We start from the raw sequence: 12,806 nt of genomic DNA, 5'->3' as shown, positions 1-12,806 counted from the left end.
TTAAGTTTAATCAGAGTCCCCCAGCATCTTGGCATGCTCTCTGGGCTAGGTGGGGCTGTCTGCTTCATAGCAGGGCTGGCTCTCCCCTTAGCTCCAAGGCTGGAGCTCAGCGCAGATTTGCAGGCACAGCGGGGTCTGTTGGTTTCCCCGTGCCCCGCTCTCCCCTCTTCTCACCACTTGCTGCTTAAGCAGAGATCCTGTCCTCCTCTCTGCCACAGCACAGACTGTAGCCAGCATGTAGTATGCTAGCTAATACCAAGATATATATATGTGTGTGTGTGTGTGTGTGTGTGTGTCCCTCCAATTTCACTGGGATAGGCAGGCAGAACAGTGACCACTTAGGGCTTTTGGAGCTAATCAATAGGCCAGCCAGTAGGCTATTTAAGAAGTTTGAAGCGGGGAGAGAGGCTATTTGTTTTGCTAATCAGATGATAAAGACCATTATCAGCCCCCCTCCCCACTCCCTCCCTCCCTCCCAGCTGGCTTGCTTTTCTCTCAGTTTGCTACAGGCAGTATGATGAGGCAGGGAGGGAGATTGAAAAGCTTATCAACAGATGCATGCACTGCACAACCCCCTTGCCTCAGAGTGCTAGCTCAGGGCTGGGGGCTGGCAACACTCCCACCCTTGAGCAGCCAGCGGGGAAAAGCCTGGGACTGTGCAGACAGACCTCCCTACTGAGAGAGTCCTGCTGGGGCCTGGCCGCGCCCCCCTCAGCTCAGCTCCCTACAGAAGGGGGTAGGGAGAGCTGCTGTAGTGCCCCCTGGCTTTTAGCCTGAGCCACTGCAGGCATGTGCCTGAATTTCCTTAGTCCTGAGAGAATGTCTGTCTAGTTTCAACCCAGTTCAGCCTAGTCAGGTTAGACTAACCTGCAAAGATTGAATCAATTCAGGCTTTTTGAATGTCTGTCCCTAGCCAAAGTGCTTTTAAAATGGCCAATACCAGTTTAAGATAAATCTGGATGGATAGAGTATCAGACTGAACTGATTTAGGTTAAATTGATTTATTGAACTCCTGTCCCAGATCTCCTCCAGATTCAAGTTAACTCAGTCTCCCAGCATCCCAGGATGCTTTGCAACTCCCCTGCAAAACTCTCTTCACAGGGTGGGTGGTCTAGGCTTGGTCCATGCTGCCTGCTCTAGCCAAGCAGGGAAGCATGCTCTAACACCCCCTGTCTTTTGGCCTGGGCCACTGCAGGCACGTGGCTGCATTTCCAGAATCAAAAGTGAATGCCTGTTCACTTGCTTATTGGTTCAGTCTACGCAGCTTAGATTAACCTGCGAAGACTGAATTGGTTCAGCCTCAGGCTTTTTGACTGTACTTACCCATATTGCTTTGGGCTGCTTGAATAAAGGCTGCTATTTAAATTCTGATAAATTATGTAAAATAATGTGGTAGTTTTTGCTCTAGGCAAAATATGTAGTACGGGGAGACTCATCAGGCTGAAACTGCAGCCAAATGGCCAGAGCATTAAGTCCTATATAGTGTCTCTCTTTCTGCTATTGATTGATGCAACTTGTCAGGGGAGTATTTCCCTAATGCAGGTATATAGCATGATGTTGCTGTGAGCCTCCTGAGATTGCTCTTCTTGCAAACCTCAACATAGGAGACATGCCAGCTTGTATATAGTGCCTTGTAATTGTGTTTGAGGGTTTGAAGTGGCCTTTTCAGGGATTCCCTGGGTAAAATGATTGCATATGTAAGGGGCTCTGGCTCAATAGACCTCTTCTGGTCCTATGTTTCTTGCTGTATGGGATTCAAGACTACCATAAATTGAGCCAAATTGGAGCCAGAACTGCACTAGAGCAGCCTGTGTATTCTGGTGGGTGTAAAGGTGAGAAAAGGCTAACTTATACATTTTGGGTTGGTTTAGAGTTTTTGCATATACCTTTCACTGATTTGGATTTATTTGGTCCATGCCATTTTATTTTTTACTTATTCATTTGATTTATATGTTGCTCTCTATGAAAGAGGTTCAGGGCAGCTTACAAGAACAAATAAAGACTAGATAAAAAATATAAAAATTAAATTATATGTAATAGAGCCAAGTCTCCAGGCAGCACCCCAAAATGTAACCCAGCCTGCTGAAGACCTGCCCAAATGTGCAGTTAGGGATTGTGGTGGAATGTAAGGAAAAAGGTGGTCCCTTAAATATGTAAGGCACAGACTGTTCAGGGCCATATAGGTCAAAAGGCACTTTGGATTATACCAGGAAAGCTATTATAAGCCAGGGCAGATTCTGGAATACTGAAGAAATGCACTCCTGGTGACCCATCCTCATCAGAAGATGGGTCTCTACCGTATTCTGCAGCTTCCAGGCAGAAGCCCCAGCTAGTCACTGGAGAAGTAGCTCAGCATGTTAATTTTTTTCCTTTCTTTGTTTCTTTTTTTCTTTCTTTCTCATAGGTCTTGATGACTGCCTGCAACAATATATTAAGAACTTTGAGAGGGAGAAGATTAGCGGGGACCAGTTGCTACGTATTACTCACCAAGAATTGGAAGATCTGGGAGTCACCCGAATTGGCCATCAGGAACTTATTCTGGAAGCAGTTGACTTGCTCTGTGCATTGGTAAACTTCCTTGGGGGAGAAAGGGGAGTGTGAGAGAAATGTTTGGAAGAATTCATTCAAATGCAAAAGATATGCAAAGAAACTGTTTTATAGTTTCTGACATGTAAACAAATTTTAAGTCATGAAGCAGTGCATACTACCATGTAGACAGGCTTTTAATTGAATACATTGGCATTACAGATTTGATGATTATACGACAACCTAATAAAAATTATGTCCATCCTAAAGCACCTTTTTCTTGAGGAAGATGACTTTGTATGTAATTTGCAATGTAAAATAGTTTTTATGTATAGAATGATCCTTATATTTTATAGTATCTTACTTATTTACAAAATAGTCTAGATAGACAATGTGTGTTATTTGGGTGCCCTTTTAAAAATAAAAGGTCCTAGTAATAATCAAGTTAGTTTTCCAGTGTCCCTTTCATGCACTCCTTTAGAGTATTATAAATAATATATTGGTCGATTATTTTAGTATGTTTAAACATAGTTATGTGTATTTTTTACAGTAGGAAGGATTAACTCTTGAAATAATAGTAAGGGCATGTACAGAAGGGACTCTGATAATGGACTACTTGGTCATATCAGGTCACTGAAAGCTTGGATCACCTTTAGTATATAGGATCCGGGCAATAACTCAATTGTTCTTGAGAACTTTCTGACAAGGTTATAGAAATGAATTGTAAAGCAGGTTGTCTGTATTCTCAGCTGTGGGGGTTGGCTCTGCTATGGGAGATGGGGTTGTAACATAAGAAGCATGAGGGTGACTTACTAAGATGTGCTTGCCTGCCCAAATCTGTCTTGAGGATTTTAAATTATGAACAGATTTTCAAAACTACAGATGAGGCTGTAAGAAAGTAGAGTCCCAGTGGTGGGAATCCAAAATGATTGTTTTGGGGAACCTCCAGGGGACTTTGTAGGTCCTGAGTGTCTGCCAGACTTTCTCTTAAATGTAGCAGGACTCTATACCTTACTGTTGCATCTGGGATGTGAGTGAATAAGGGAGCATCACAAAATCAGAAGGAAGAAGGGCAATTACAGGAGAAGACAAATAGAGATTTTGTACATGTACAGGTTTGGTTTTGAATATGCTCCTGCAGAATCTGTCCAGGTTCCCTTCTCCATATAGAGTTATACTCCTGTTGATTGTGGCAGACTGGCTTTGAACAAAAGGAGAACAGATAGGCATTCAATGTTTTTGAAAAGTAAAGAATACAAAACATCCTATGAGGACATCTATTGCAGTGCAGAAGGATGTAAAGTCAGTTAGTTGGAACAGAATTTTTGTTCTTCAAACAGTGGAAAGAAAATTAAAAATATTAATTACCATGGAAAAAACAAAAATACGATGTATCTGAAATAATTGTGTGTCAGTGTTCAGAAGTGAAATTTGTAACTTATTTTTGTAACCCCTTTACAGGGAATGACCATAGTTGATTCAGCTGAAAGATGTTTTTTCTCTCTATATTTTACCATAATTATTTTTTGAGAACCAGGTGGCATGCATATGTTTTGCACGCATAAATAATGGACTAGGCTTGCATATACAAAATTATGAACTCCTGTGGAAGGCTAAAACTTGTAAACAGTGATTTGAATTAGAGATGAAGTTGCTGATCATTATTTACATACAGGTTTGTCCACCCTTACAAGTTCCTTTGAAAGAAGATGTCATCACAAGCAATACAACAATGAATTCAGAATAGAGCTTCTAATGATCTTCAAGGGTTTTTTTTGTCTCTTTGAAGCTTGCACCAGGGTCTTACTGCTATCTGAGTTCTAAATTGGGAATTTTTGTATTGACTCTACGAGGTTTTTAATTAGGCCCTAATATGAATTTATTATTTACCAAACAGACAAAGCCTCTGCTGAAATTTGATTTAGGGACTTAAGACTAATATAGTGTAAATGAATATAGTCTAAATGATTACACTCATAAAAATTCCATTTTATTATTGTGTCAATTAGTCTAGGGATATGTTTTCCTACTTAGTGCTTGCTTATTACTTCTATTAGCATTTAATGGGGAGCTGCATACATGCATATTTTAGGGCACTTTAAAGTGCCTCAGTTATCTTCTTACCCACTTCAGTAGCTTTTCTGGCTAATAGTGCTGATATACAGTGAGTACTTTCTCTTAACAAATTTACATTACAGATGTATTTCTTTGATTTCACTGGAGTTGCTCCTGGTGGCAATTTTTGGTATGAATGATATGTGTACCCCGAATGAATACGAAAAAGATTAATTGGGCGTTGCATGTTATTCATGCCACAATGGATTAGAAATGCTTCTTTCTTGATTTCGACAGAAGAGGGCCTCGGTCATGTAGTGTGTGGACCCAATTTTGTCTTATTAGTTTAAGCTGAGGTGGTTTAGTATAACCTCAGTGGGTTGGAGCTATGTGTTAGACCAGAACTTCTTGACAGCTGGGGGCAAGATTATAGCAGTTTTTATAGCACAGTGGCCATGAAAAGTTGGGGATGAGGAAGATGCTTTTTGTTGTAGGTGGTAGTCTATTTTTGGCTGGGGAGGATATCTCCCTGTTTCATCAGAGGTGCTGGTCATGGTCTCTGCCTCACTTTGTGCCATGAACCATTATAGAGGCCCCTTACTCCTCCCAGGACATGGACAGTTTGGGAAGAGTCTAGCACAGGGCAGCAAAAATGATCAGGGTCCTGGGAAACCAGACTTATGAGGAAAGGCTGAAAGAACTAGAGTTATTTAGCTTGGAAAAGAGAAAACTCAGGAGGTAGATTTAATAACAGTCTTCAGATATCTGAAGGGTGATTATAGGGAGGATGGAGGTTGACTTTTTTGTGGCTGTAGGGGACAGGACTAGGAGCAATGGTCTCAAGCTGCAGCAGGGGGAATTTAGTTTGAGGAACTTTCTGACAATGCGTGTGGTTAGATGTTGCAACAGGATACCTAGAGCAGTTGTGGAATTTCCATCCTTGGAAACTTTCAAAAGCAGTTTAGACAAGGTGGGATAGTTTAGGCAGGAATGATACTGCCTTGAGCAGGAGGCTGTAATAGGTGACCTTGCAAAGTCCCTTCTAATGCTACTTTCCTATGATCCTGTGCTGGCATAGTTGTTATGGCACGGTATAGTATAGAATAGTATGGTATAGTTGAGCAAATACTGGATTCATTAGTTCCCTGGGAATTCTGAAGTATCACTAAAAAAATATTTCAGATTGAACTGATTTACAAGTGAGATTTAAAAAAAAAAAAAAATCTTTCTGGTGAATTAAGAAGTTCACCCAAAATTGAGGTCACCAGCTGTACAGAATGGGTGGAGAATGATATAGAAAAGAACTTTTGTTTATTTAAATACTTTTGTTAAGCACCAGGAAACCGTTGTGGTAAATATGGTACTATTGATGATGAACCATCAAAGAAGGCATTTTTCCTTTTCTCCATCTTTGCTTCAAATTATATATGTTTTTCACTTCCTTTCCAGGTCCAGATTATACAGTTCGGTGTACTGTGTTTAGAATGATGTCATGGCATTACTTTTAAGAAAAATGTGGCTAGGCTTTCTCATGGTATAACTTGGTATAGCTCCACTAGTGTACGGCCTGAAGGTCAGCAATGTAAAGAAGCTACCCTTGAAGTGCATTCTCCATCATTGAAGCAATTGGCTTTCTTTTTTTATGCTTGCATAGGTCACTCATGGAGGGTGGCATGTATGAAGTATTTGATAATATTTTCATTTCAGTCACTTAAAATTGCTATAGCTGTAGTGGAACACTTATATACAATCAAAACCATGAAGCTAGAAAGTTATTGTAGACTGAATGTCAGTCATTTGGCCAAGAATCCATTATTATGCATTCATAACATGCATGGCATGTTACTTATTACTAACACAAAACATTTATATGCAAATGAATATAAAAAAGAGCTACTTTAGTCATGGATGGTTCTTCGTAAGAACGTAATTTTTATCTTAATTTCATCTTTATACATCATTTCTCAGACATCTTTTTCATTGCTCTTATCGTGAGCTAGATCTCAATATTACATTTATCCGTAAGGATGAACATTAAGCTAAATCACCATCATACTAAAGAGAGAAGATTCCCTTCAGAAATGGAAGTTCATATGTACTGAAGTTAGGATTTATTTGGTCATATCTTCATATTACGTATTCTTTATATTATACTTTATAAGCTATCATTCCATGTATAGAGTCATTTTCTTCCCATCTTTGGCCTGTATTTCCTTACTTGCAGGAACTAAATAATGGACTCAGAAGTTCATAATATGCCAGTAAAGTTAGGAAGTAAAAGTAGTATTTAAGTATCTTATTGAAAAATCACTTTGAAAAATCATTATTGCCTTTTTTCAGGTTTAATTATCTGTTCTACCTGGAATGTCAGAGCAAAGCCATGATACTCCTAAAGGCCCACCCATCCCACCCCACTCCACTCCATAAAATTGCAGAATCAAAGGCTCTAGAAGGGAAGCCTCTAAAAAATGAATATCTCTGTGAGGATCCACTTTGGAGAGATACCTCTGTCAGGTCTCCTTCCCATTGGACATAAGTCCTGAAAATTACCACGAAATGGTGTAGAATCCCAGACACCTCTGGGGTGTCAAGTGCAGTTGTGAGACAGCACTCTGCTTCTGCCTGGACAGTGACTGAAACAAACATAACCTAAAATAGTCACATTCGGCATATATCATAATGTATCATAATTTTACATTGATTATCAACCTGGAACTGAGTTCACTTAAGATTTAAATTGTCATGTAGTTTGGCTGAAAGAATTTTGGTTAATTTTATTTTCTCCTTCTGAGTCGCGATTTTGTTCGGAGATGAGACTTCACATCCTGGAAACCTCGCTTCTAAACCTTCTTTCTCTGAGAAGTGCTAAAAGATGCTTAAGCCCTTCAATACCTCTGCGTTCATTTGAAGTGGAACTTCCTCAAAATAATCTTTACCCACTTGACACACCATACTGTGATTTGTTTTCTTTGCTGCCAATCATAAATCCTCATTAGTTTCTTTAGGCAAGATCACCTTTATGGCCTTGGCAGTTACGACATTCTCTCTAGTTATGTAACTAGGAAATGGAACATGATTCAGGGTTTTATAAGACTTCATCTTAGTTTCTTTCTTGTGGCACAGCATGGGTTTTTACAAACTGGCATCTTGAAACAGTTGGAAATGGTTTTCTGTTTTACGTTTTGCTATGCATCATCAATGGGAATGAATGCAATCTAGCAAGTTATGGATTTCAGGACTGAACATGTACATTTGAGGTCCATGTCAGACATGTCAAACGACCTTCTTGTTTGTAAGCTCCAATTCATAATGTCTCTTCAGGTTCTTACAATGATTGGATTCAGGGACAGAAATGTTAGTAAGAGCCATTACTTCTGGGAGGAGGACAGAACAGTTGCCAGTAAGAGGCAAATCATGCAGGGTTTCATATGGAGCTAAAGATCTCACTTTTTGAGCCACACAATGAAAACATCCCATCATCTAGTTGTTTACTGAATTATTATATTTGAGGAGAAGCTTAGTAATGTTCTTTGGAAATCCTGTCTTAAATTTTGACTTCTAGTCATCAGTGGCAAGTGTTTGTCCCTCCCATTCATGTTGGTGCAAGTAAGCAAAATTACTTTGATCTTCAAAACATTTTCATCTTCTAGTGTTCTCTGTTCCTGACACCTCCACCCCACTCCTGTCACTTTGCTCCCCCAAATGCATCTTCTACAAAGGATCCTTTTTGGTTAAGTGTGGGTTTTTTTGTTTGTGTTGTAGATATTAGTCAGGGAAAACTTCTCAAGAATCTAAGGAAGTCTTTCAGTCTGCCACTGCTTGACTGTTAGGTTAGCTGCTGACTCCATGCATTTCACAAACCTTTTTGACTGATACTGAAGCATTTCTATGACCTTACTGTATCAACTATCGCGTGTTTTGAAATGATTCAGTCCAACTGCAGCAGCAACTCAGAAGTCTTTTCCTTTGATTAAGGATTCAGAAATGCTGCTCTGTGTACCCTCTTCTTCTTGAAACATAGCATGAGAGCCCAATTGACATCAAGGGCGTTTCCTTCATACTTGCTTTTGTGACTGTCTTTCCATCTCCCGTCTTATATGTCAGTCCTCTGCTTCTAAGTTATGCAGACAGCCAACCTACGCAAGTCTCTTTTGACTGCAGTTTGGTTTCAATTAACCCCAGGAGTTGAACAGCCTCTGCTAATCTCAACTTTTTCTGCAAGTAAGAGACTTCTTGGCATTTTGAACGTGGGCTTCTAAAAAGGGCGGGAGAGCAAAGATGATGTCATACATAGTGCACTATTGACCTGTGACATAGTGAAGGTAAACATTGCCTGGTCTATCAGTGTTGCTCTTAAGTGGTGACTATGTTGCTGTCAGTTGGTAGAAAATACATAGAAGAACAAATGTTACTGTTACTTTTACTGGGTGTTGCTGTATGATGGATTTTTCTGACTTCCCTAACTATGGAGAAGCAAACTGCTTGATGTGAAAGAGGACACTGCCCCATCATGTGGAGGTCAGACATGTAAAGTCTGGGATGTGTATTTGAATAGTTCCTGGTTGCTTTGAGATTTGAGGGAATTTACAAAAGGTTCACATCAGTTCAAAGGAACTGGTATGTTAGGCAGCTGTGTTGTTTTAAAGTGCAATTTCATGTGTGGCAATGCCAGGTGTTATACCTGGGTTTAAAAGCTTAGTTCACTAACAGTTTTGAGAATTGGGAGTGATATTTATTAGTATATGTCTAATGCACATGTTAAAATTATGGAGGAGTGAAGGCAGATGCCTAACAAGGACCACAATTATCAGAGCAAAAATACAGAAATACAGTTATGATTAAATCTAACAGTTTAATTAAAGTAACAAAATAATTGTATAATTTTTTTATAATTTTATAATTATAGTAATTAGATAGATGTAGACTGGCTTTTTGATGCCTCGATAAATAGTGCTGTGATAGGGAAGATGCTTGTTCAGAAGAAAAGATGATTCTTTCCTTCTGTTAGCTGGTAGTAGAAGTGTGTCACTTAAAAATGAGACTTTCAGACTCCAAGGAAACTTCTAGATTCAATTTCCCTCCTTTCAGAAAACCCATTAGTAAAAGAATGCTGACAAGTGTTACAGTCACTTGAACATATTGAGCATTTTGTCAGCATAATCTTTTAGCAAATGTTAGTGATAAGTCATTTGAAATCAACTATTATTGAAGCAAAGTATTTATATTGTTTTGTATTTATAAAGTGTAAGTATGCTATCTTGGCAATACTGCTTGGATGAGAAAGAGGACTGTTACATTCTTAATCTTGAATTGACATTTAGAGACATTGGGAAGAATGGTCCTTAGAAATATAAATTAATGATAATGCTGGCAGTAATGGCGATGGATAAAGTTGCCTAACATTCCTCATGATAAGACTCTGAATTAGGTACAGACATTGTGGCGGAGCACCAGTGAAGTGCTCACCACTCAGCAGGGTTGCAAGCTCTGGGGGCAGCTTGTTAAATAAGCAGCAGGGAAAGCCCTCCCAAGAAACCGTTTTAAGCGGGAAAGGGGGTGTCATGGTGCTCTGCCACTTTAAGAACTGGACCAGGCAGGTGCAGCCCAGGCCTGATAAGCGGCTATCTTAAGCCTCAGGCCAGCTGGGTGCTGAGGAAGAAACATCTCCTGGCAGAGCTGCTGCTGTGGAGACAGCATGGAGGTAAGGGAAGGAGCTATGGGGTGGCTTGGAGGCTCCTGGTCCTGAGCATGACCTAAAACTGCACCCTGCTGGGATAGGGAGGCCTGGTGGTCCTACCAGGGGAAGGGCAGGGCCAGCAAATGCCAGGTTTGAGGACCATCGAAAGGTGGGTCGGGGCACCTTAATAACCCCTGCCCTTGCCATCAGGTGAGTTACTAGCAGCATTGGAGGGAGTTAGGGCCAGGTATGTCTATGTGGGACACTTGTGCCCCATGGGGCACAAGGCCTGAAGTGGGTAGTGGGGCCAGGCACGTCTGTGTGGGGCATCTGAGTCCATTTGGGGTGCAAGACCCTGGTAAGAGGGAGATGGGGGCCAGGCATGCATGGCACCTGAGTGCTTTAGGGTGTAAGACCCTGGGGATAGAAGGAGAGTTGTGGGCCAGGCACACTGATGAGGGTACCTGAGCCTTTGGGGGTGTTTGAGCCCAGGCCCTAGAGACGGGGGCAGAGTATGTGTCTCAGGGGAGGGGGAGGTGCAGGGCTGGGTGCAGAGAGGCACTTGAAGGACTGCACCTGAGAAATTGAAAAGTTGAGGCCCTGTGAGTAAGGGGCATGAGTTGAGGTCCTGTTAACTTAGGGGACCAAATTTGGTTTAGGTAAGCCTTTGGGCACCTGAGGCCACAGGTGGGCCTGAGGCTGATTGGAGGGCAGCAGAGGAGAAACCATGGAGAAATGGGGGGGGGGGGTGAGTCAGCAGCCCTGTATGGAGAGCAGCTGCGGGGAGTTACCCAGTTACGAGACAGGGACAGAGTTGATGCAGTATTTTGTGAACTGCCCAGCGCTCTTTCAGATTAAGGTAGCAGGAGATGCCGAAAGGGCCATGAGCTTGCTGGCTGGGGAGTGAAGGGGAATCAAGCCCGAGGACCGTCTGGGTGAGGGCAGGGTGAGTGTGGCCCTGGGGAAAAGGAGGCGTGGTACAAATGAGGCCCAGCAAGGGCAGTATGAGAGAGACCATTTGAAGGGCAGTGGAGTGTGAGGCCTTAATGAGAGGGAGGCAGTATGAGGGTGGCCTGTAACAGAGCCGGTCGTGAGGGGCCTAATACTGTAATGAGTTGGGCCTGGCCTCAGGCTGGAGCTTTACACAGTTGTTAGAAACATCTGTGAGGCATGGGACACATCAGGGAAGGTAGGAGTGTGTACTAAAGGCCATAGATGCCAGGGCCCAGAATGGGCAGCCTCCTGCCTAATTAAGATAGTAATCACTTAACAGCAAGGCATGGCAGGTGAGATAGGTGGGTGGCATGCCCAGAGGCAGTGGAAGACCAGCACTGTGGCTGGATGCGGGATCCCACTTTTGCCACAGACAGTCAAAAAGCCCCAGGTGGAATTGATCTAAGTTACGTGGTTTTTTGTAGGTGGCGTAGTTTATATTGGTAGTAAACAGAACAGATACTTGCCCCTGTGGGGTGGGGAGCACATCTTAGACCAGGTTCTGTCACATCAGTCTGTGCGCCAAACTTGTGTTCTGTTATGGATGTGGAAAGTTCTGTGCTGAACTTCTGTTATATTTGGTTTCTGGCCTCTGTGTCTGGTTGTTGTCACTGTTTAGGATGAGGTTTTACATGTTGGGGATCTGCCGCAGTTATTGTGTACATGTGGTGCACTTTTTTTCTTTTACTTTTAAATTTTGTCTGTGTTGGGGAATAAAGCTTAGGATAAGTTGTTTTGGGGTTTTTTTTTTTTAAATATGAAAAAAAAAATCATAACTGTTTAATTGAGGTCTTTTCCTGGAATGCTATGGAGCATGAATTTGAAATTTGACAGGATTTGACCCTGATGTTAGGGATGTGCACTTTTTGCCATCTCAGTGAAAATTGGCCCAAATCTAAGGTATAGACTTCAGAAAAATGTGGATTTGAGGTAACTTTGTTTAAAAAACTCCCAATTTTCAGTTAAAGTTAGAGAAAACCAGGATCCATGGTGATCAGCAGAGACTGGCTTACTAGGGGTGTGCAAAGCTTCAGTCACTGATTCGATTGGGAGAAGATTCAGCCCGATTTGGAAGCCGAATTGTCAAATCTGAATTGAATCGTGAGGCCCATAAAAACCTCCGAATCGATTTGAAGCATCCAAATTGATTCAGAAAAAGATTTGGAGATTCGGTGATTTGGCAGGCGGTCTTTCAGGTAAACAGAAACTGAGAAGAGGGAGGGGGAGCGGGGGGGAAAGACTGACATCTGTAGCTGGCCAGTGACTGATCGTTCCCTGAGTCCCCTTCCAATCACAGTGTTTTGGGGGAGAGGATGTAGAAACAACATACTTCACTTCATCCACTTTCTAGATTCAAAATCTCATGGACTCAGTATAGACACTGGATTTATGACACACTAGAACACACTAGAACCTGCCTGGCATCTGGACTCCCCAGGTGCCTCTCCACTTTTATCTGCTACATCTCCCCCTCAGCCTGTCTGTCACCCTCTGACACCTCAATTTGCATTTCACTGACTGGCTTTCTTTACTATTTATTTCATCCAGGAAGAGC

General features: G+C 41.7%; 1 protein-coding gene across 1 annotated transcript in view; it reads left to right on the top strand.

Moving 5' to 3' along the window:
- Nucleotides 1-1,685: 1,685 nt before the first annotated feature.
- CNKSR2 (connector enhancer of kinase suppressor of Ras 2) overlaps nt 1,686-12,806 on the top strand; it is a 322,916-nt gene continuing 311,795 nt past the window's right edge. The window contains exons 1-2 of the mRNA XM_025213030.1: nt 1,686-1,746; nt 2,405-2,568. Of these exons, the coding sequence (XP_025068815.1) occupies nt 1,686-1,746; nt 2,405-2,568 (225 nt within the window). The remainder of the gene's footprint in view (nt 1,747-2,404; nt 2,569-12,806) is intronic.

This window comes from Alligator sinensis, unplaced genomic scaffold (genome assembly GCF_000455745.1).
Source record: "Alligator sinensis unplaced genomic scaffold, ASM45574v1 scaffold251_1, whole genome shotgun sequence".
Lineage (NCBI taxonomy): Eukaryota > Metazoa > Chordata > Crocodylia > Alligatoridae > Alligator > Alligator sinensis.
This window is presented reverse-complemented; position numbering and strand designations above follow the sequence as displayed.